The sequence below is a fragment of the Oratosquilla oratoria genome, chromosome 38 (genome assembly GCF_046742065.1).
Source record: "Oratosquilla oratoria isolate Oo_2021 chromosome 38, ASM4674206v1, whole genome shotgun sequence".
Taxonomy (NCBI): domain Eukaryota; kingdom Metazoa; phylum Arthropoda; class Malacostraca; order Stomatopoda; family Squillidae; genus Oratosquilla; species Oratosquilla oratoria.
The window spans coordinates 13,403,455-13,424,316 of NC_134814.1; the positions used below are offsets into that span (position 1 = coordinate 13,403,455).

A 20,862-nucleotide genomic window follows, 5' to 3' on the forward strand; every position below is an offset into this window, starting at 1 on the left:
GGATTCATTATTATAAATAATATGTCCCTTGAGATATAAATTTTTTTTTTGAGAAATTTATAATTTAATAAGAACAATCAAAGTGGCATTTACATACCTGGATGAAGAAATGGTGAAGAAAATACTAGTCACTTTGATAAGACCAAGATTGGAATATGCAGCAACGATGTGGTCACCAAGTACAAAAAAATATATGACAAAACTTGAAAGAATACAAAGAGCGATTACAAAATTGGTACCAACACTCAGAACTATCATATGAAGAGAGACTAGCAAAACTTGAGCTACAGACATTAGAGCAAAGAAGAGAGAGAGGAGACTTGATAACTATTTATAGAATCATGAAAGGCATAGAAATTATTGATAGAGAGGATCTAATAAAATGGGATAGTAGAAATACAAGAGGACACGGAAAGAAAATCAAGAAAGACAGTTATAGAAGAGATCTGAAAAAGAACAGCTTTCCCCACAGAGTAATAGACATTTGGAACAAGTTAGATGAGAAAGTGGTGTGTGCCAAAACAATATACGAATTTAAAAACAGTCTAGATAAAATGGGATGTGAAGACGGGACACCATAAGCATAGCTCCCCTTCCCGTAAAATAGAACTAGGTAAATACACACTAAAACACACATACGATATAGATAAATTTGATCACCTGATATTTAGCACCACATTCAAGCCCCGTGAGTGTCAGGGAGTTGACAGACCGTCCGACTGTCTTCGTGTTCCAGGTGGCACCGGCTTTATCCGCTGGGCGCCACCATACTGCCCATGCTGTAACTGCCGCGCCCCCATTGTCACCGCTCTCCCATGATACTGTGAGGCCCGTCGGGGTCGGACTGTCCACGTGGACACTTGGTGGACTTGGAGGAACTGTGGTGGAAAAGTAGTCTTATCAGAATAATTTCTTAAGGCTTACTGTATACAGATAATTCTCTTTATTGAGAAGCCATTAAATTCAGAACAGAAACGCCTCTCAGAAGTATACCAGTATATTAAAAGGTTATGGCATGCGAAATTTTCTATAGATCGGGCCCTTCCAGAGATCTATGGGAAGGCCCGAGGACTATTGCCAGCTACTGCTGGGATTCCAGTTAGTAAACTTAAGAAAACAATTATCATTATTATACACAGTATAGATAAGTGTCATTTACCCTGCACATGGAGTGAATAAGTGATGGACGCGTATGCGGCTGTAACTGGGGACGAGGATGAATCAAGGGAACATGTGTAGTTGTCCTGGTCCTCTCTCTCGAGATCGCGGATCTGGAGGGATCCATCCTGCTCCAGGCTGTGTCTGGAGTGTGAGAACAAGGAGTTACTATGGAATTATAGGGACTATGATGATACCTGTCACTTTATTGATGCTAACCATATCCTGTTGACATCGAATATCCTAGAAAACCATCTAAGGAGTTTAGGGTTGATACAAAAAACATGGGAGTGGACTTTGGTTGCCAGCATTAGTTATATCATTATTGTCAGTTAATAGTGACTACATGAGGACTCCTTAAATGAATATGTTTATTATTATATATTCATCCTTATTACAACATTCTCCAAATGATATCAGGTATACGTCATCAATAACCCTTAAATCAATATTCGACATCCTGCAACTATGACCCTAATGTAATTGTCCAGTGAGCCCTTAGTTCTTTGAATAAAATCTCTGGTTTGGTGTAGTGTAGTAGATCTTTGACCTTCCCTCTTCTATCTAATATATTCATCTATCATTAAATAGTAAATTAGCATTATTTAACATCATGGTACATGTATATAGATACATTTCTCCCACTATGAGAACCCTGACACTCTCTGCTCTGCCTGGTGTAATACTCACCTGTCCCTGGTGTAGAGCTGCCGACCACGTCGCCTCCAGATGGTGCTCGGGGATGATATTCCAACGGCAACACACTCGAGGCGTACTGACTCACCCCGTTGTTTCACAATGCGGCCACCCCATGATGCTAGGCCCGCTGACGCTATGGCACATAGAGGAAATAGAAAAAGTCAGGCCTACGTCGTAAGATAATTTTGTCCTTGCTAATGCCACATGATTCCGCCCAGCTGAGAACACATCTTGTCGAAAGGATCAACTGTTAGGTTTACCTGCAACAAAGAGCCTCAGTCTTACCCTGATCTACGAGTGTGAGTTTGACAGGAAGTGTGGGTGCCCCTTCGCCCAGGCGCGTCCTAGCTGTGAGCCAGAACTCGTGAGTTCCACGGGCCAGCTGTCTGAACGTGTAGGTCAGACGGTGGGCATCCAGGGTCTTCTTCTCAGTATGCCCATGGGCCGGGCGATGGTGGAGAGTGTAGTCCAGAAGGATCCCATTCGGGTACCGTGGGGGAAGCCAGCTGATCACAGCAGAGTCCGGACCAGATTGCAGGGCCCGAATACCTCCGGGAGCACCAGGAACTAAAGGAACAAACAAATTGCATCGATATCACAAAATTGAACCATTTTAATACTGACCATAGGGAAATTTGTTTATTTAAAGGAACGTATATAATTCAGGTAGGAAGCAGCAATCTATAAAATACATGCCATATGCCACTAAGCAGCATGATATGCCAACTGGTCTTGTAAAACAGAAGAGGTTATAAGATATACAAGACAGCATAACTAAGTATAAAACATTAGGTCTATAACTACAAGTCTGCTTAAAAGTGGCAGTCTGCCGACAAGATTGACTAGATAAACACCATATGAGGACGGAGCCGTTATTTGTAATAAGGCTCCGTCCTCATATGTAATAAGGCTCCGTCCTCATATGGTGTTTATCTAGTCAACTACAAGTCTACAACACTTTAGAAAAATACACTTACGAAACCATATATCTAAGTAATGACAATAACTACCACCTTTAGTTGCCTCCAAGTAATTAGTGTCTGTCCATGAGCCCTGCCATAGATATCTCCAAAAAGAAAATCTGGTTTGTTGTCTGTTATTATGTGACTAGCTGGGAAGAGGAGGAAGAGGAAAAGGAGTTGGTGACAGAAAAAGACACACACAAACACTACACAGACAATCACCCTATTTTTTTTCCAAGGAAATCTATAGAGGACACAAGGACTATGTTGCCAGTTACTGTGGAGCTATGAGTTTCTAGTCAATGAAGCTGGAGGCAACATTTATTACTATCATTGGGATTGGCCAGGAGACTAAGTGTCAATCCTTCAGAGTTCAACCTCCAGATGATGGCGAGGATATTTATAGGCTTTTGAAATGGACAACAATATAGTTTTCTTCGACATTCATCTTGCAGGACCTATCGTTGGTCTATAAGCATACGAGATCATAGTTTCCTTACCATCTTCCTTCGTTGTGCAAACCAGGTCACGAGATGCCACTCCAGTGCCAGCGCCAGTAAAAGCCGCTACAGTTACCGTGTAGTTTGTGAACCGACGGAGTCCCGTGACGGTCTCTTGCCGCGCTGTTGTCATCCGAGTGATCTCCTCGACATCATCTGTGGGAGAGGCTAAGTATTCAGTGCTTGTCTGCAGGTGGGACTCCTCATGAAATTTAACTTATACTACTTATAAAGCTAATGTTTACTTTTGGGGAGATTTGTTGACATTAAACTGATTAGATCTTAAGGGGGACTGCTATAGTCCAGTGGATACCGTGTCAAATTCATGAGCAGATCGTCGTGACTTCCATTCCCAGAAACCACTGCGTACTATGTCGCATTGGTTCCTGAAAGCCCTAGCCAGGCAGGGAGACAATCCAACATCGATTTGTTTCAACTGACAGGGGTTTCTCACTTTCTACTGTGTAGGAGAGGACCAAGTCATTGCAGAAGATGAGGACTGCGTTATAGTCGGTTCAGGCACCTACTGCTATTACTACGCAATAAACTGCTTTGGCCTGGGAGACATCCGTATCACATTTATTAACATCACATTCACCCTTAATTCCTTCCTGTTTAAACCATAGAAAATTGCACTAAGTTTCTATCCCAATAATGCTGACTGATATTTTATACCAGGTGCATCCCTCTTATGGAACAGGTTCATAGGACTACGTCAGGAGCTTCAGCTTACAGACTGGGAGGCAAAATTAAGCAAAAGACCTGTAGATCAGATGTGGGAAATATTTCAAAATACGCTTACATCCAGTTTAAGAACAGGTGCCCCCCCACCCAAATCAGGCTTGCCCAAAATGTCTTGACAAAGAAACTGAAAAAAGTATTGCTAAACAGAGACAGGCTTATAAGAAATACAAGTGCTCGGGTGCACCTAATGACTATAAAAGTTACGTAATAATACAGAGGCATAAAAAAAAAAAAAAAACGAAAACGACAACACGAAATGAATATTGCCGATAAATCCAAGGATAATCCCAAAGATTTCTATAGCTACATTAGAGATAAAAAGGTTATTAGGAATCACATTGGTCTACTATTATCTGCTGACGGTCAACTTGAATATTCAAATGAAGATATGTGTGATATTTTAAACAACTATTTTAGCTCAGTATTCGTAAACGAAACACCTCAAAGTGAACTCCAAACTGAAACCTGTGAAAAATCTAGGGTGAACTTACTACAAAAAAAAAAAAAAAAAAAAAAAAAAAACCAGGTGTACAAAAACTCAAAGTTAATAAAACCCCAGGGCCTGACGGTTGGCGTCCAAAAATTTTAGAGGAAGTGAAAAATGAGATTGTTGTTCCATCAGAAATTATTTTCAAGAAATCCATCATATCCGGAGATGTCCCAAGAGAATGGAAGCTAGCTAACGTTACTCCCATATTCAAAAAAGGTGACAAAAAGAAACCAAATAACTACAGGCCTATAAGCTTGACTTCAATTGTAGGAAAAATTATGGAAACTATCATCAGAGATGCTATCGAACATCATTTAGAAAGTAACCGTTTGATAAATGATAGCCAGCACGGATTCAGACATAAACGTTCTTGGGAGACTAACTTACTCGAATTCTATAACACAGTCATCTCGAATTATGACAAAAGAAACAATATAGATTTAATATATCTAGACTTTGCAAAAGCTTTTGATACCGTCCCCCACGAAAGACTACTTACTAAATTAGCTTCACACATAATAAATGGTAGCCTATTAAGTTGGACTAGCAATCGGTTGAACGATCTAAAACAGAGTTGTTCTAAATGGCAAAACTTCTGGATGGAAAAATGTTACGAGTGGAGTTTCTCAGGGTTCCGTTCTTGGGCCACTTTTATTCATGATGATGATGATGATGATATGGTTCAACGTCACACACTCCTATCGGGAAACTAGGACGGTGCTCCTCACAGAGGGCTTTGTAGCGTGGAATTTAATGAACCATACCCTTGGTTCAACTTCGCTGGTGGCAGGATTCGAACCGCCCTTACATCGACCTTCGCCGCAAGTAACGACGCCCTAACCCGCTCAGCCAGCGAGCATCCTATTCATAGTATATATAAATGATATAGACCATTATCTAAAATCTGTCTCCAAATTTGCTGATGATACAAAACTGTGCGGAATGGCAAATGTTCACTTAAACCAGTTAGATATTCAAGAAGATTTAGATAAACTACAGCAATGGTCTGAAAAGTGGCTAATGAAATTTAACACAAGTAAATGCAAGGTTATTATTATCATTAATGATCTCAAATCATCTAAGCAGTGTATTTCAGCCTCTGAAAAAGCAAATAAGATTCTAGGACTGATTGCACGATCTTTTGACTTCAAAAATACATCTTTCATTAACAAGCTATATAAATCGTTAGTTCGTCCACATTTGGAATATGCTGTTTCCGCATGGTCGCCGAATTTCATTAGAGGCATTGACAGATTGGAAAAAGTACAACGGTGAGCCACAAAACTGATAAAAAAAAAAAAATCATACGAAAATCGATTAAAACATATGAATCTGTTTTCCCTATAAAATATAGATTCAGAGCTGACTTGATACAGGTCTCAAGCTGTCAGGAAATATATTTAATTTGGAAGTGGGTAGAAACAACTTTGCCAACCGTGTAGTTCATGAATGGAATAAACATTCTACAGAGGTAGTGCAATGTAGTTCAGTTCGAAGCTTTATTTATCATTATTATATATTTTTTTCGACATACGACCTAGTTATGGACCAAAAGGTCTCCTCCTTTGTAATCCTTTGTAAATCTATCCAGTTTATCCTGTTATTTCCGCATATTTTTGTTTGTTCAGTTGTAATATGGACGCCTGTCCGGGATTTCAATTTGATAAATTGAATTGAATTGAACCTCATGAATAAATAGATAAAAGACTGGTAACTTATCTAACTTATCTTATTTTTGTTTCAAGTAAGTAAATCACACGCATCTGGCAACTCTGATACCTCTCGCTAATGCACCCTGTAGCATAACTTAGTATACTCTGTGCTCTCTATGGGAAAGGAGTAATTGACTGTTGATGTTAAGTAAGACGAGCTATTGGTGTTGGGTAAGACGAGCTTGGTTAGGTATTGGGTGAAAGGAAAGAGTAAGAGACGCTTTGGACATCTATTAATGTTTCATAGCCATTAATCTCCAGGGAAGAGCAAATAACCATTGTGCGTCACTATAAAAAAATACCCTTAACCTCCTCCCCCTTATTAGTACTATTTGATTGTGACCCACCATACACCATAAAAAAATAGTTGCTGTAGCTTCCCCAGTCACTATAACTCCAAATTTGGTACTTACTAGTAACTGACGCAAGTTTAGCTTTAAGTATCCCCCTTTAAGCACAGTACAAATTATATTTAGAATATTTCTAGGCCTTCGATATATAATCTCTGACGCAGATAAGAGCTATATACGATATCTCATTTCCTTTTCAAATCCCTATGCAGTTAACCAAAATCTTCGGGAAGATTTTCTGAGTGCCAGAAATATTCAAACACTCGTTGGGAAAAAAAAAAAAATCAACCGTGGATAAAACCCACCTTATCTAGTGTTCTCACTCTGACAGAAGCGGTGAACGGAAATTTTGCCATTAACATGTGAAGTCCAAAGGTTGGTGAATATTCACTAGGAAGTGGAGTTTTGCAGATATACGGGATAGGAGGGAAGCTTCTAGGAGCTGTCAAGAGTTTTTACGAGGGTAGTAGAGCATGTGTCAGGATTAGAAATGGAGAGAATGAGCGGTTCGAGGTAAAGGTGGGACTTCGTCAGGGATGTGTTATGTAGCCCTGGCTGTTCAACTCATACATGGATGGGGTGGTGCGAGAGGTAAATGCAAGGGTAGTGGGTCAGGGATTGGAGACGTTTAAAGAAAATGGAAAAAAGTGGGAGGTGAGCCAGCTGTTGTTTGCTGAAGACACTGCGCTTGTAGCAGGATCAGAGGAGGGATTGAGGAAGTTGATGACAGAGTTTGGGAGAGTGTGTGAAAGAAGAAAGTTGAAGATAAATGTGGGTAAAAGTAAGGTGATGAGATGTACAAGGGGTGAAAGTAGCAGCAGACTAGAAGTGAGCATTAAGGGAGAGCGACTGGAGGAAGTGGATAGTTTTAGATACTTGGGTGCGAATGTGGCAGGAAAGGGAGAAGTGGAGGTGGAGGTAGAATGTAGATTGAGAGAAGCGAGTAAATGCCATAGTGGATTAAAAAGTGTCATGAGGAATAGACATTTGGGAATGGATGCTAAGAGGAGATTGTACGAAGGAGTGATTGTGCCAACAGCACTGTATGGGGCAGAAACTTGGAACATAAGAGAAGAAGAGAGAAGTTTGAATGTGTTTGAGATGAGGTGTCCAAGATAGTATGATGGGGATTACTAGGCTGGGTAGAGTGAGAAATGATGAGGTGAGGAGGAGAACAGGGGTGGTAAGGGAGTTGGGGGATAGGGTGGACGAAAGAGTATTGGGATGGTTTGGACACATGAAAAGAATGAGTGAAGAAAGACTAGTAAAAGAGGTATGGAAGGCAGATGGGGGGGGGGGAGTGAACACGAGGGGGCGACCTAGAATGAGATGGATGGATGGGGTGAAAGAGGCTTTGGGGAAGAGGAGAATGTCTGTTGAGGAAGGACGGGAGAGGACAGAAGACAGGGGTGAATGGAGAATGGTTGTATATGGATGATGTGATGCATGAGGTGGAATGGGTGGGGGATGGGAGGTGAGGTGTGTGTGAGAAAAATTTAATGCAGCCCGAAGGGATTTTTCCTCGTCTTATCCTTTTCTGTGTGAGGGGACGGAGAGGGGGGGGGGGTGTCGCCGATTTAATAAAGTGGTCTTGCTGTGGATGTGCTGTGTTTTGTGACATTGCATCTGACCCAGGACAGTGGACAATATGCAGGGATGACCCGCCATCCAGGAGGTGCCAAGATAAGAGGGAGGTTAGAGGGTGGAGGGGAGTGGAGTGTGTTAAGGATGTAATGGGTGGGAATGGATTTTATGTCTTTGTTTTTTGGCTACCTTGTAAGGGGGAAAAGCCTTTGGTGTATGCATGTTTATATGTTTACAAGATGGAGTTTCCCTCGAGAAATTCATGAACAGCCCCACTGCATTACAATTGGAAGAAGTGGAGCCTCTTCCCTCTTCTGATGCAATTGTAAAATTTAAAGTAAATAGATCAGTGATTAATCTAGAATTAGAAAAAAATCAAATTAGAGATTGAGAGAAAATGGAATTACAAAGAGAGAGACAGAGAGAGAGTGAAAGAGACATGAAAATGAGGAGAAAGAACGTGAAAAATAATATGAAAGAGAGGAGAAAGAATTCGAGTATTTACGTAAAAAAAACAGGCCAAAGTTTCATTCCAGTTGAATAAAGAGATCCATTCAGTTCCAAATTTCAAAGAGTCAAATTCCGAATACTTTTTCAGGCAATTTGAACGATTAGCCCAACATAGGAAATTGACAGAAGAAGAATGGACATGGCTTAACCAAACTAAACTAACTGGTACAGCCGCAAGAGTATTCAGTACTATTGAGGAATAACCCTTCTACTTTTTAGTAAAAGAAAGTATATTAAATGCATATCACATCACCCCTGAAGCTTACAGACAAAAATTTAGAAATTTAGTTAAGTCTCCCCTTGACACTTACGTAGAGTTTGCTTCTGAAAAGCTAAAGCTTTTTAAGCAATGGTTGTCCTCCAAGGGGGTAGAATCCTATAACCAACTCATTGATCTTATGGTATACGAAGAGTTTAAGAGGCACATTCCATTCTCTATAATGCTGTATGTCGACGATAAGGACATTTCATATTTTAATGAGGCGGCCTTATTGGTTGATCAGTTCGCAGTAGTACACAAATGAATACGCAACGAAAAAGCCACATGTACAGTCATCAGTACGTTTCCTTGGCACTCCTGATGGTAAGCTGGTGGGGATGCCCAATAATGTTTTGTGTGGATATAGTAAACATACTGGACATCACATTTCCAAATGTCCCGAGCCAAAGTGTACCTCATCGCACTACTCTGGAAACACCCAAACTTTTGATAGGCCTTTGGTAAAACTAGGTGGTGAAACAAAACCCCAAAATCCTCTTAAACCCATGTCACACATTGTAACTCAACCCTCGACATCTCCTGAGGATCTCTTTTAAAGATTTCAAATCCTCTGGTGAAGTTGCTATAACCAAAGAAGGTCCATTCTACCCAATAACCATTCTGAGAGATACTGGCTCTGTTCAATCCATTTTATTTAAAGATGCCCTACCTGGAGTTGAAAAGGAGTATTGGAGATAAAACCCAAATAGAGGATCTGTCCACAAACTAATATGCAAATCTAGCTAAAGTATTCCTTAAATGTAATCTTGTAAATAAGAAAGTAACAGTTGGCCTCAGAGAAAAGCCAATACCACTTCCTGGAGTTTAGTTCATCCTAAGTTATGGCCTTGTAGGCTCATTAGTAGCACCTCCTTTAGATATAGTCAAAACCCCTTGTGACAAAAGACCTACAATTGTAGAAGATCACATACTGTTGTGAAAAATACACACCTTATTATAAGGCTTTATTCCTAATGAAATATATACCATTCTATGAAAACAGAGAGAGAAGAAATGGTATAGGAATATCAAGCACAAAACATAAATATGAACACACAAACTTGACATAAATATAAACAAACACAACAGTATATTATACACATATACATATGTAACCCATATACATATAACAACTCATAACAATATAATACTGATGCTACAAACATATAGAATTGTTGATACACACCTTTACAGGGAGAACACTGGCTGAATACTGACAGCTGGAAAACAACATAGCTGTCATTTAAATGCTTTCCACACAGTGGTGCCAGATCAATGATTACAATACAGTACACACAGTGTTGTCAGATCAATGATTACAATACAGCACTACCATAACACATCCTGAATTTTCCCCTATGTGCAGTAATTTGTGCCAAATCAGTTCCCTTAAACGAAACTGCACCTGATATTTTTTATTTATCTACACAAATCATGTCACCTTGTAACCTCATCAAAGCTCAACAATCTGACTTTATCTAAAAATATTTCCATAGATTAGCAGAAGATTCTAAAGATTAAATGGGCAAATTCTTTGTATTCTATTACCAACAAAGTATTCTCATGAGATGTACAAAATCCCCTTTACATATAAATTCTGATACTTGGGCAGAAATTCAAGAAATAGTTATACCTCCATCAATTAGATTTCAAATTATTGAAATAGCTCATGATGGTTCAGGTGGTCATGTATGATTTTGTAAGAACTATAACAAAATCCAAGAATATTTCTTTTGACCTAATCTAAAAAAGTACATTAAAGAATATGTTCAAACTTCCAGTTTTGTCAGCTCGCTGGCAAACCTAATAAAAAAATCCTTAAAGCCCCTTTAAATACTCCAAAGCTGGAAATAACCTAATTAAAAGAAGAAGGACCGTGCAGATTCAAAGCAGGAGAGACGAAATAGAAAGAGTAGTACTAAACAAGCATATCAACAAAAGGAAGAGATCAGAGAAAAGAAAAATATGGATGAAATAGAGGGAACTATTTGGAAAGGTAAAAGTATTAAAGGGACCGAGCACAAACATGCTTTAGGAAGACGTCAAATGATATGTTTGAAAGATAGAAATGGAGAGATTTAATGCAGAGGCAGAATGGTAAGAAGAGTAGAAGTATATTGCCAAGAGCTTTACTCGTCGAAGACCGTAGCTGTGTAAGTATATTCATCTGTAGATGTTAGTAGTGTACCAGAGATTAGAAAAGAAGTAGAATTTGCTCTAAGATATGAAACGCGGAAAAGCAGCTGGGGAAGATGGTATATCGATAGATCTTTTGAAAGACGCAGGGAAAGAAGTCCATTGTAAATTAATTCAGTTGTACGCCCAGTGCTTACGTCAAGAAAGCGTTCCTGAATCCTGGTGCAATGCTATAGTGATTTTGCTTCATAAGAAAGGAGACCAGAAAGACCTTAGTAACTACCGACCGATTAGCTTGCTATCAAATGTATATAAAGTATTCTCCAAGATCCTTACAAATAGACTAAATCAAGTTTTAGATGGAAACCAACCAAGAGAACATGCAGGCTTTAGAAGCGGATATTTGACTCTAAATAATTTGCAGGCGATGAACCAACTTAAAAAATAGATTACAATATATCTTTTTGTTTAGCCGTTGTAGATTACGAGAAAGCCTTTGACCCAGTAGAACAAATAGCAATACTAAACTAGTAACGCAAGCAGGGTACAAACGAACAGATCGTAAGGGTTCTAGAAAATATTTATGCGAAAGGTACCGCTGTAATTTGACTACATAAAGATACAGAAAATATCAATATCGAGAAAGGAGTACGGTAAGGCGACGATACAATTTCACCCAAATTATTTACAGCTTGCTTGGAAGAATTTTTCAGAAGGTTGAGTTGGGAAGAGATAGGTTTGAAGATTAATGGCGAATATTTTAACCACGTAAGATTTGCGTATGGCATTATTCTTATTTCAGAAAGAGCAGAAGAATTTCAAGAAATGTTGAGTGATCTGAACAAGGAAAGTATCAAAGAAGGTTTAAAAAGGAATAAGAGTAAAACCAAAGTGGTGTTCAACACGAAAGTTCAAAGAAAAGGTATTGTAATTGATGGTGAGAGTCTTGAAGATGCTGAAGAGTATATTTAGGCTAGATGGTGAAAGTGACCAGAGATCATGATAATGAAATAAAAAGACGTATTGCAATTGGTTGGAAAGCGTTTGCTAAGTATAATAGAATACAGAGAGGCTTTCTACCTCTATGTCTGAAACGTAAAGTTTACAATCAAGGCATTCTGCCAGCAATAATCAACGGATGTGAGACTTGGAAACTGACGAAGGCGGTGGAGACAAAGCCAAGGACTGCACAGAGGAGAATGGAAAGATCAATGATGGGAATATCGCTGAGAGACCGAAAGAGAGCAAGTTGGGCGTGAGAGCAGACTACTCGTAGAGTGAAAGATATTGTGGAGGAGGTAAAAGAGAGGAATTAGATTGGGCAGGTAAGTTAGCGCGAACAACCGATGAGCGATGGAGCAGGTGTGTTACTGAGTGGAAGCCGCGAGATGGTAAGCGTGGAAGAGGTAGACCAGACAGAAGGTTGAGAGACGAGGTAAAGAACTTTGAAGGAGTGACGTGGCAGAAGTTGGCGCGTTCGTGTGAATCATGGAATACTATGAAGGAGGCCTTTGTTTAGCAGTGGACTTAGGATGGCTGAACTGATTGATTGATTGATGTAGAGACCACTCTGTTCCATTGCCGAGCACGACATAGTGCTAAAACCTAATGTATCTCCTCTCCGCCAGAGTCCATACAAGTTATCCCCTCACAAACTGTATGTTCTTCGAGCAGAGGTCAACTATCTACTAGAGACGGGACTAGTCGTTCCTAGTTCATACACATGGGCTACCCATGTCTGCTCGTGCCCAAGGAGAATGGCGAGTGGCGGCTCTGCACAAACTACCGTCACCTCAACGACTTCACGGTGAAGAATAGCTATCCGCTTCCCCTCATCGACACCTTAGTATATAATCTAGGAAAGGCCACCTATCAAACTAAAATAGACCTCTTCAAGGGCTATCATCCAAGTCCCCTATCCCCTAAAGCTAAAATATTATCCTTCTTTATAACCCCTTTTGGCCTTTATAGTCACACCGTTTTACCCTTCGAGCTATATAATGCCCCTGCTACCTTTCAGAGGGCCATTAATGTAACCATTTCTGAGTCGGGTGATTAGGGCTCTCATTATACCAATGACTTTTTAGATTTTTAAGAGGTCCTTTCACTTGCCGACCATATAAGAGCTCAAAGGGAGAATATCTTAATGACTCTAGAGTGGTTTCTCTAATGGCAAATGGCATGAGAAGTAATCCTTCATCCCAATCAGACTGTCTGCTGTTATAGAGTTTACATAGCATTGCTTCAAGAGTTTGGTGGAACCATTCTATGGTTCCTTGCGACTCAGGATGATAAACATTTTGAGAGGGTTTGTCTTACTTCTAGTTCTTTTAGTACATTGGTAAAGAGTTCACTTGTGAAGTTTGTCTCTCTGCCAGGTTGAATTTCTTTGGGCAAACTTACTCGAGTGTAAAAATTGATTAAAATGTTGGCGATGGTTTTTGCCTCCATTGTTTTGATAGGGAAAGCTTCGGGAAATCTTGTAAGTGGACGCATTATAGTCAGAATGTATTGATTTCCATTTTTTGTTTTTGGCAATGGCCCCACTACGTCGATGATAATTTCATCAAAAGGGTTCCCTGATACAGAGATGGGAGATAAAAAGGCTTTAAGGATTTACTGATTTGGTTTGCCAGTGAGCTGACAAAGATGGCAGCTTTAAACATGTTCTTTAATGTTCTTTTTAGATTGGGCCAAAAGAAATGTTCTAAAATTTTGTTATAGGTCTTACAAACTCCTACATGACCGCCTGAACCATCATGAGCTATTTCAATGATTTGGGATCTAATTGATTGAGGTATAACTACTTGGTGAATCTCTGCCCAAGTGTCAGAATTTAAATGTAAAGGGGACTTTGTACATCTCATGAGAATACCTTGTTGGTAATAGAATCCAGGGAATTTGTCCACTTTATCCTTAGAATCTTCTGCTAATCTATGGAAGTGTTTTAAAGTAGAGTCGGATTGTTGAGCTTTGATGAGGTTAGAAGGTGACATGATTTGTGTAGATAGATAAAAAATATCAGGTGCAGTTTCGTTTAAGGGAACTGATTTGGAACGAGTTACTGCACATAGGGGAAAAATTCAGGATGTATGTGATCTACAATTGTAGGACTGCTGCCACTAGTGGTTTTGACTATAAAGGAGGTACTACTAATGAGCCAGCAAGGTCATTATTTAAGATGAGTTCAACTCCAGGAATAGGCATTGATTTTTCTCTGAGGCCAACTGTTACTTCCTTGATTACAAGATTACATCTAAGCAATACTTTAGCTAGATTTTTAGATTGGACAGTAGACAGATCCTCTATTTGGATATTATTTGCAGTACTCCTCTTTTCAACTCCATGTAGGGCATCTTTAAATAAAATGGATTGAGCAGAGCCAGTACCTCTCAGAATGGTTATTGGGTAGAATAGTCCTTCTTTGGTTATATCAACTTCAACAGAGGATTTAAAATCTTTAGAGATCCTCAGTAGATGTAGATGGTTGAGTTACAATGTATGACATGGGTTTAGGAGGATCTTTGGATTTTGTTCCACCACCTGGTTTTACGTAAATACTCAAGTTCTTTCTCCTCTCTTTCATATTCTCTTTCACATTCTTTCCCCTCATTTTCACGTATCATTTTTTTCTTTCTAATTCCATTTTCTCCTATTCTTATTTTATTTTTAGTAACTCTAGGTTAATCACTGATCTATTTACTTTAACTTTTGTAATTGCATCAGAAGAGGGGGGAGGCTCCAGTTCTTCCAATTGTGATGCAGTGGGGTTGTTCATGAATTCCTCGAGGGAAACTCCATCTTGTAAATGAAATGGGTGATTTAGGGTTTCGAATTGTTTAAAACTGGTATTCCACTTCTTAGTGAATATTTACCAAACTTTGGACTTCAGAAGTTAATGGCAAAATTTCCGTTCATTGCTTCTGTCAGAGTGAGAACACTAGATAAGGTTGGTTTAATCCGCGGTTGAAATATTTTTTCATTTCAACGGGCGTTTGAATATTTCTGGCATAGGGATTCCGAAAGGAAATGAGATATCATATATAACTCTTGGCTGCGTCAGAGATTATATATTGAAGGTCTAGAAATATTTTCAAATACGACTTGTACTGTGCTTAAAAGTACAAGTCGAACTTGTGTCAGTTACTAGTAAATACCGAATTTTGAGTCATAGCGACTGAGAAAGCTACAGCAAGCAATGTTTTATGCTGGGTCACAGTTGAATAGTACTAATAAAGGGGTGTAGGTCAAGGGTATTTTTTATAGTGACGCGCAATGTTATTTGCTCTTCCCTGGAGATTAATGGCTATGGAGCATCAATAGATGTCCGAAGGGTCTCCTACTCTTTCCTTTCACCCAATATCTAACCAAGTTTGTCTTACCTAACACCAATAACTCGTCTTACCTAACATTAACAGTCAATTACTCCTTTCCCGTAGAAAGCACAGAGTATACTAAGTTATGCTACAGGGTGCATTAGCGAGAGGTATCAAAGTTGCCAGATACGTATGATTTACTTACTTGAAACAAAAACTTTTTAAGTTAAGCTAAGTAATTTACCAGTCTTTGATCTATCTATTCATGAGGTTCAATTTAATTCAATTTATGAAATTGAAATTCCAGACAGCAGGCACCCATATCACAACCTCTAATGTCTTTATCTAATCCTTGTTTTATATCTTGTTCTTACTTCCGAAAACACAGATTCGTGTATCTTTTATCAAACCATCTCAGGGTGGTCTATTCTATCTTTTTCTCAGTCCTTTTTTGTATCTCCATTCATTCACAAATTCTCTCATTCTTAACTATGTTATAATTCAGAACTCCATTCAGTACCCTAAAACCATCATATTCCCAGTCCTTCCAAACAGACTTTCTCTTGAAAATACTACTCAGGGTGTTTGCTGGAAGTCAGAAGGAATGTCAGCAAACGATGCGCAGCCGATAGAGGTAAAGTCGAAGAGATTAGTAAGAATGTAAAATCTAGAAATATAGATAAAAGCAGCGCAACGGGAGGTGAAGATAATTATTTCCATGGATTTAATGAGGGAGGAGATGACAACCTCCCCCGATTAGCAAGTCTAGAGGAAAAACAAGAGAAAATAAACGAACACTGGGAGGTTAGGTTCAGTCAACTTACACGGATTACACAAAGAGCTGATAAATTGGAAGAACTAAAGAAGGAGAATCAAAACCTAAATAAAGAAATAGAAGAATTGAAAAGACAGTTAAGAGAAAGGATGAGAATAAGGAATTAAAGAATAATAATAGAGAGAATAAAGAGTCAATAGCAAAAGAGGTACATGGTTGGAAAAATGTCCAAAAGAACAACAAAATTGAATTTAGAGAAATAGTAAAACAACAGATGAAAGAGCAAACTAGGGACACAGTTATTAAAGTGATGAGAGAGAAGGAGAATATAGTAAGAGACTTAGCAGATATAAAGAAATGTATAATTATATTAGGGATGGAAGAGAAGCATAATCCAAATAGGATTACAAGATTAAGGGAGGAGAAGGAAAAAGTAAACAAGATATTAGAAGAAGCTCAAGAAGACGAAAAAAAACGTAAATTGAAGAAATATATAGACTAGAGAAATACAATACATATAAGACTAGACCAATTAAGTAGACCAATTATATATATATATATATAGACCAATTAATTATATATATATATATATATATATATATATGTGTGTGTGTGTGTGTGTGTGTGTGGTGTGTGTGTGTATGTTACAGACAGATTGAACATTTTTAGAAGCTCTGCCATGGGATTTGAACCATCACACGTAGCTTGGTTGCTAGCGTCTTGACCTCGTGATTATGGACGTACGGGTCAGGGTTCGAATCCCATGGCAGAGCTTCTAAAAATGTTCAATCTGTCTTTAACATACACAATTTGTCGGAGGGCTCGCCTAATACGGGAATTGGATGAAAATGAGACTAGATCTTCTGATGTTACGTGAAGTGTGGTCGGGGACTTGTATAGTCCTTTTGAACCATCACACGTAGCTCGGTTGCTAGCGTCTTGAACTCGTGATCATGGACGCACGGGTCAGCAGGGTTCGAAGTCCATGGCAGAGCTTGTTAAAATCTTCAATCTGTCTTTAACATACATGACTTGTCGGCGGGCTCGCCTAATACGGGGATTGTATGAAAATGAGACTAGATCTTCTGATGTTACGTGAAGGATGGTCGGGGACTTATACAGTGCTTTTGAACCATCACTTGTAGCTCGGTTGCTAGCGTCTTGAACTCGTGATCATGGATGCACGGGTCAGGGTTCGAAGCCCATGGCAAAGCTTCTAAAAAAGTTATATGTATATATATATATATATATACATATATTTATATATATATATACATATATATATATACGTATATATAAATATTTATATATATATATACATATATATATATATATATATATATATATATATATGTTGAAATATGTAAGACAGATGAGTGGATGGGTGGTGAGATAAACACAGGGAACCGTTTAGGGATTTATTCTGACGTTTCGTCCTTACCAGGACTTCTTCAGAGTACATGCACATTCAAATCATTCACCCCCTAAATACCCGCCGAATCTATCCGCGTTCCACCATGATCGACCTGACCTCTCGTCCTCCTACGCTCTGCTTCGCGAAGTACCAAGCGGCTCGCCGTCTTTGTTAATTTAATAAACCCATCGCGGTGGTTGTTGTTTTGATGGGAAGCGATGTAAGCTGCTTCAGTTATTTTCCTTCTTTTCTTATGAAGTCCTTTCTGCAGCACCTCTACTTTGTTCCAGTCTGGTAAGTGGCCGTGAGTATCTACATGAACCACTAGCGAGTTTGATACTCGGTGTGCCTTGATGTCATTCCTGTGCTCAATTGTCCGTTTCTTAATACCTCGGCTGGTTTCCCCGTAGTAGCTCACAGGACAGTTTCCACACGGTATCTTGTAGACGACACTGTTTTCTTCCCCGTTGGCCACGACTTTATTCTGGTTCTTAACAATGTCTCCTATTTTCGTTCCCGTGCTGATCGCAATCTTGATGCCGGCTGTAGTGAGCAACTGTCCTAACGCGCCTGAGTGGCTCGAGTTTGGCACGGACAAATAATCCCTGCTACTATTTTCAGTCACATCTCCTCTGTTCCGTATGCTTCTTTTTGCTATCTTTAAAGCCTTCTCTCTAAGTCGGTACAACAGCCCTTCCGGATAACAGAGTTTGGTGAAAACGTTGAAAATGTAATCTATTTCATCTTTAATAAATTCTTCACTACAAATGCGGTATGCTCTCAGGAAGAATCCTATTACTACTCCACTCTTTATTCTCTCGTTGTGGCCGGAGTAGTAGTGAATGATGTCGTCTTTATTTGTACTTTTTCTATGAACCGAGAATGCGGTCTTGTTCTCTTTCCTCCAGATGACGGTGTCGAGGAAGGCCAATTTGTTATTTGTCTCGTGTTCAACAGTGAATTGGATGTTTCGTTCGACATTATTTAATCTCCTCAATTTGTTGTCCAAATTGGTGTTCTTGGGGGCCACGACTAAGACATCATCCACATATCGAAACCAGGAGGTGTTTCGACCCATTATTTTTACAAAATGATCCCTCTCTAAAACTTCCATATAGAGGGTGGCTAAAACAGCACTGAGGGGGCTCCCCATCGCAAGGCCTCTACACTGGCTGTATTCCTCTCCGTTGAAAACGAAGGGACCAAATCTCACACATAGCGATATAAGTTTTAAGAAATCTGCCTTTCTTTAAGAAAGAGGCCAGGAAGATACTCTCGAAGACCCAAAGGGGCAAAAAACTGATAGGACTGCTGGAGGAAGCCCCGAGACCACCTTGTATGCGCGGGCTCCCGAAAACCCACAAGCCCAACATCCCGATGAGACCCATCACTTCAGGCATACGTAGTGCTCCGCATAGGTTGGCCAAATGTCTGGCGAAACCCCTGTCCAACAGACTGGGATTGATAAGTAGCGCCCACCTGAAAAATTCCAGTGACCTCATTCACAGAATAAAGGATATGGACATTTCGGGAAAAAATATGGCTTCGTATGATGTCACAGCCTTATTCACAAATGTTTGCGTGGAAGAGGCTTTAAAAGCAGCAAGAGAGGTAGTTAGAGATATGGATGACGAGGCTCTACCCATAGGAAAGGCAGATTTCTTAAAACTTATATCGCTATGTGTGAGATTTGGTCCCTTCGTTTTCAACGGAGAGGAATACAGCCAGTGTAGAGGCCTTGCGATGGGGAGCCCCCTCAGTGCTGTTTTAGCCACCCTCTATATGGAAGTTTTAGAGAGGGATCATTTTGTAAAAATAATGGGTCGAAACACCTCCTGGTTTCGATATGTGGATGATGTCTTAGTCGTGGCCCCCAAGAACACCAATTTGGACAACAAATTGAGGAGATTAAATAATGTCGAACGAAACATCCAATTCACTGTTGAACACGAGACAAATAACAAATTGGCCTTCCTCGACACCGTCATCTGGAGGAAAGAGAACAAGACCGCATTCTCGGTTCATAGAAAAAGTACAAATAAAGACGACATCATTCACTACTACTCCGGCCACAACGAGAGAATAAAGAGTGGAGTAGTAATAGGATTCTTCCTGAGAGCATACCGCATTTGTAGTGAAGAATTTATTAAAGATGAAATAGATTACATTTTCAACGTTTTCACCAAACTCTGTTATCCGGAAGGGCTGTTGTACCGACTTAGAGAGAAGGCTTTAAAGATAGCAAAAAGAAGCATACGGAACAGAGGAGATGTGACTGAAAATAGTAGCAGGGATTATTTGTCCGTGCCAAACTCGAGCCACTCAGGCGCGTTAGGACAGTTGCTCACTACAGCCGGCATCAAGATTGCGATCAGCACGGGAACGAAAATAGGAGACATTGTTAAGAACCAGAATAAAGTCGTGGCCAACGGGGAAGAAAACAGTGTCGTCTACAAGATACCGTGTGGAAACTGTCCTGTGAGCTACTACGGGGAAACCAGCCGAGGTATTAAGAAACGGACAATTGAGCACAGGAATGACATCAAGGCACACCGAGTATCAAACTCGCTAGTGGTTCATGTAGATACTCACGGCCACTTACCAGACTGGAACAAAGTAGAGGTGCTGCAGAAAGGACTTCATAAGAAAAGAAGGAAAATAACTGAAGCAGCTTACATCGCTTCCCATCAAAACAACAACCACCGCGATGGGTTTATTAAATTAACAAAGACGGCGAGCCGCTTGGTACTTCGCGAAGCAGAGCGTAGGAGGACGAGAGGTCAGGTCGATCATGGTGGAACGCGGATAGATTCGGCGGGTATTTAGGGGGTGAATGATTTGAATGTGCATGTACTCTGAAGAAGTCCTGGTAAGGACGAAACGTCAGAATAAATCCCTAAACGGTTCCCTGTGTTTATCTCACCACCCATCCACTCATGTATATATATATATATAATGTATATATATATATGTATATATATATACATGTATGTATATATATATATGTATATGAGATATTGTCTTTGGTAATTTAGATTCAGGTTATCAGATAGATAAGTTCAGAAAAATAAAATCAGGAGAAATAACAAGTGAACACTAAAGAAATTACATAGAATAAACATAGAAAAGGAAAATAAAACAAAGCAAGAGAGACTATAGGTTGATGAGGAGGACAGGTTACCTGCATCACTCATAATTACGTAATTCAAGTTACGTATAGCCACGATCTTGTGAGGCAGACATAGTTTCACTC

At 39.6% G+C, this 20,862-nt stretch overlaps 1 protein-coding gene across 1 annotated transcript in view; it reads right to left on the reverse strand.

The window, feature by feature from the left end:
• The window catches only part of LOC143019799 (cell adhesion molecule Dscam2-like), a 655,538-nt gene that overhangs the window by 56,117 nt on the left and 578,559 nt on the right, over positions 1-20,862 (reverse strand). The window contains exons 25-29 of the mRNA XM_076175783.1: positions 3,320-3,475; positions 2,143-2,424; positions 1,849-1,990; positions 1,160-1,302; positions 661-878 (exon numbers count right to left, since the gene is read on the reverse strand). Coding sequence (XP_076031898.1) covers positions 661-878; positions 1,160-1,302; positions 1,849-1,990; positions 2,143-2,424; positions 3,320-3,475 — 941 coding nt within the window. The remainder of the gene's footprint in view (positions 1-660; positions 879-1,159; positions 1,303-1,848; positions 1,991-2,142; positions 2,425-3,319; positions 3,476-20,862) is intronic.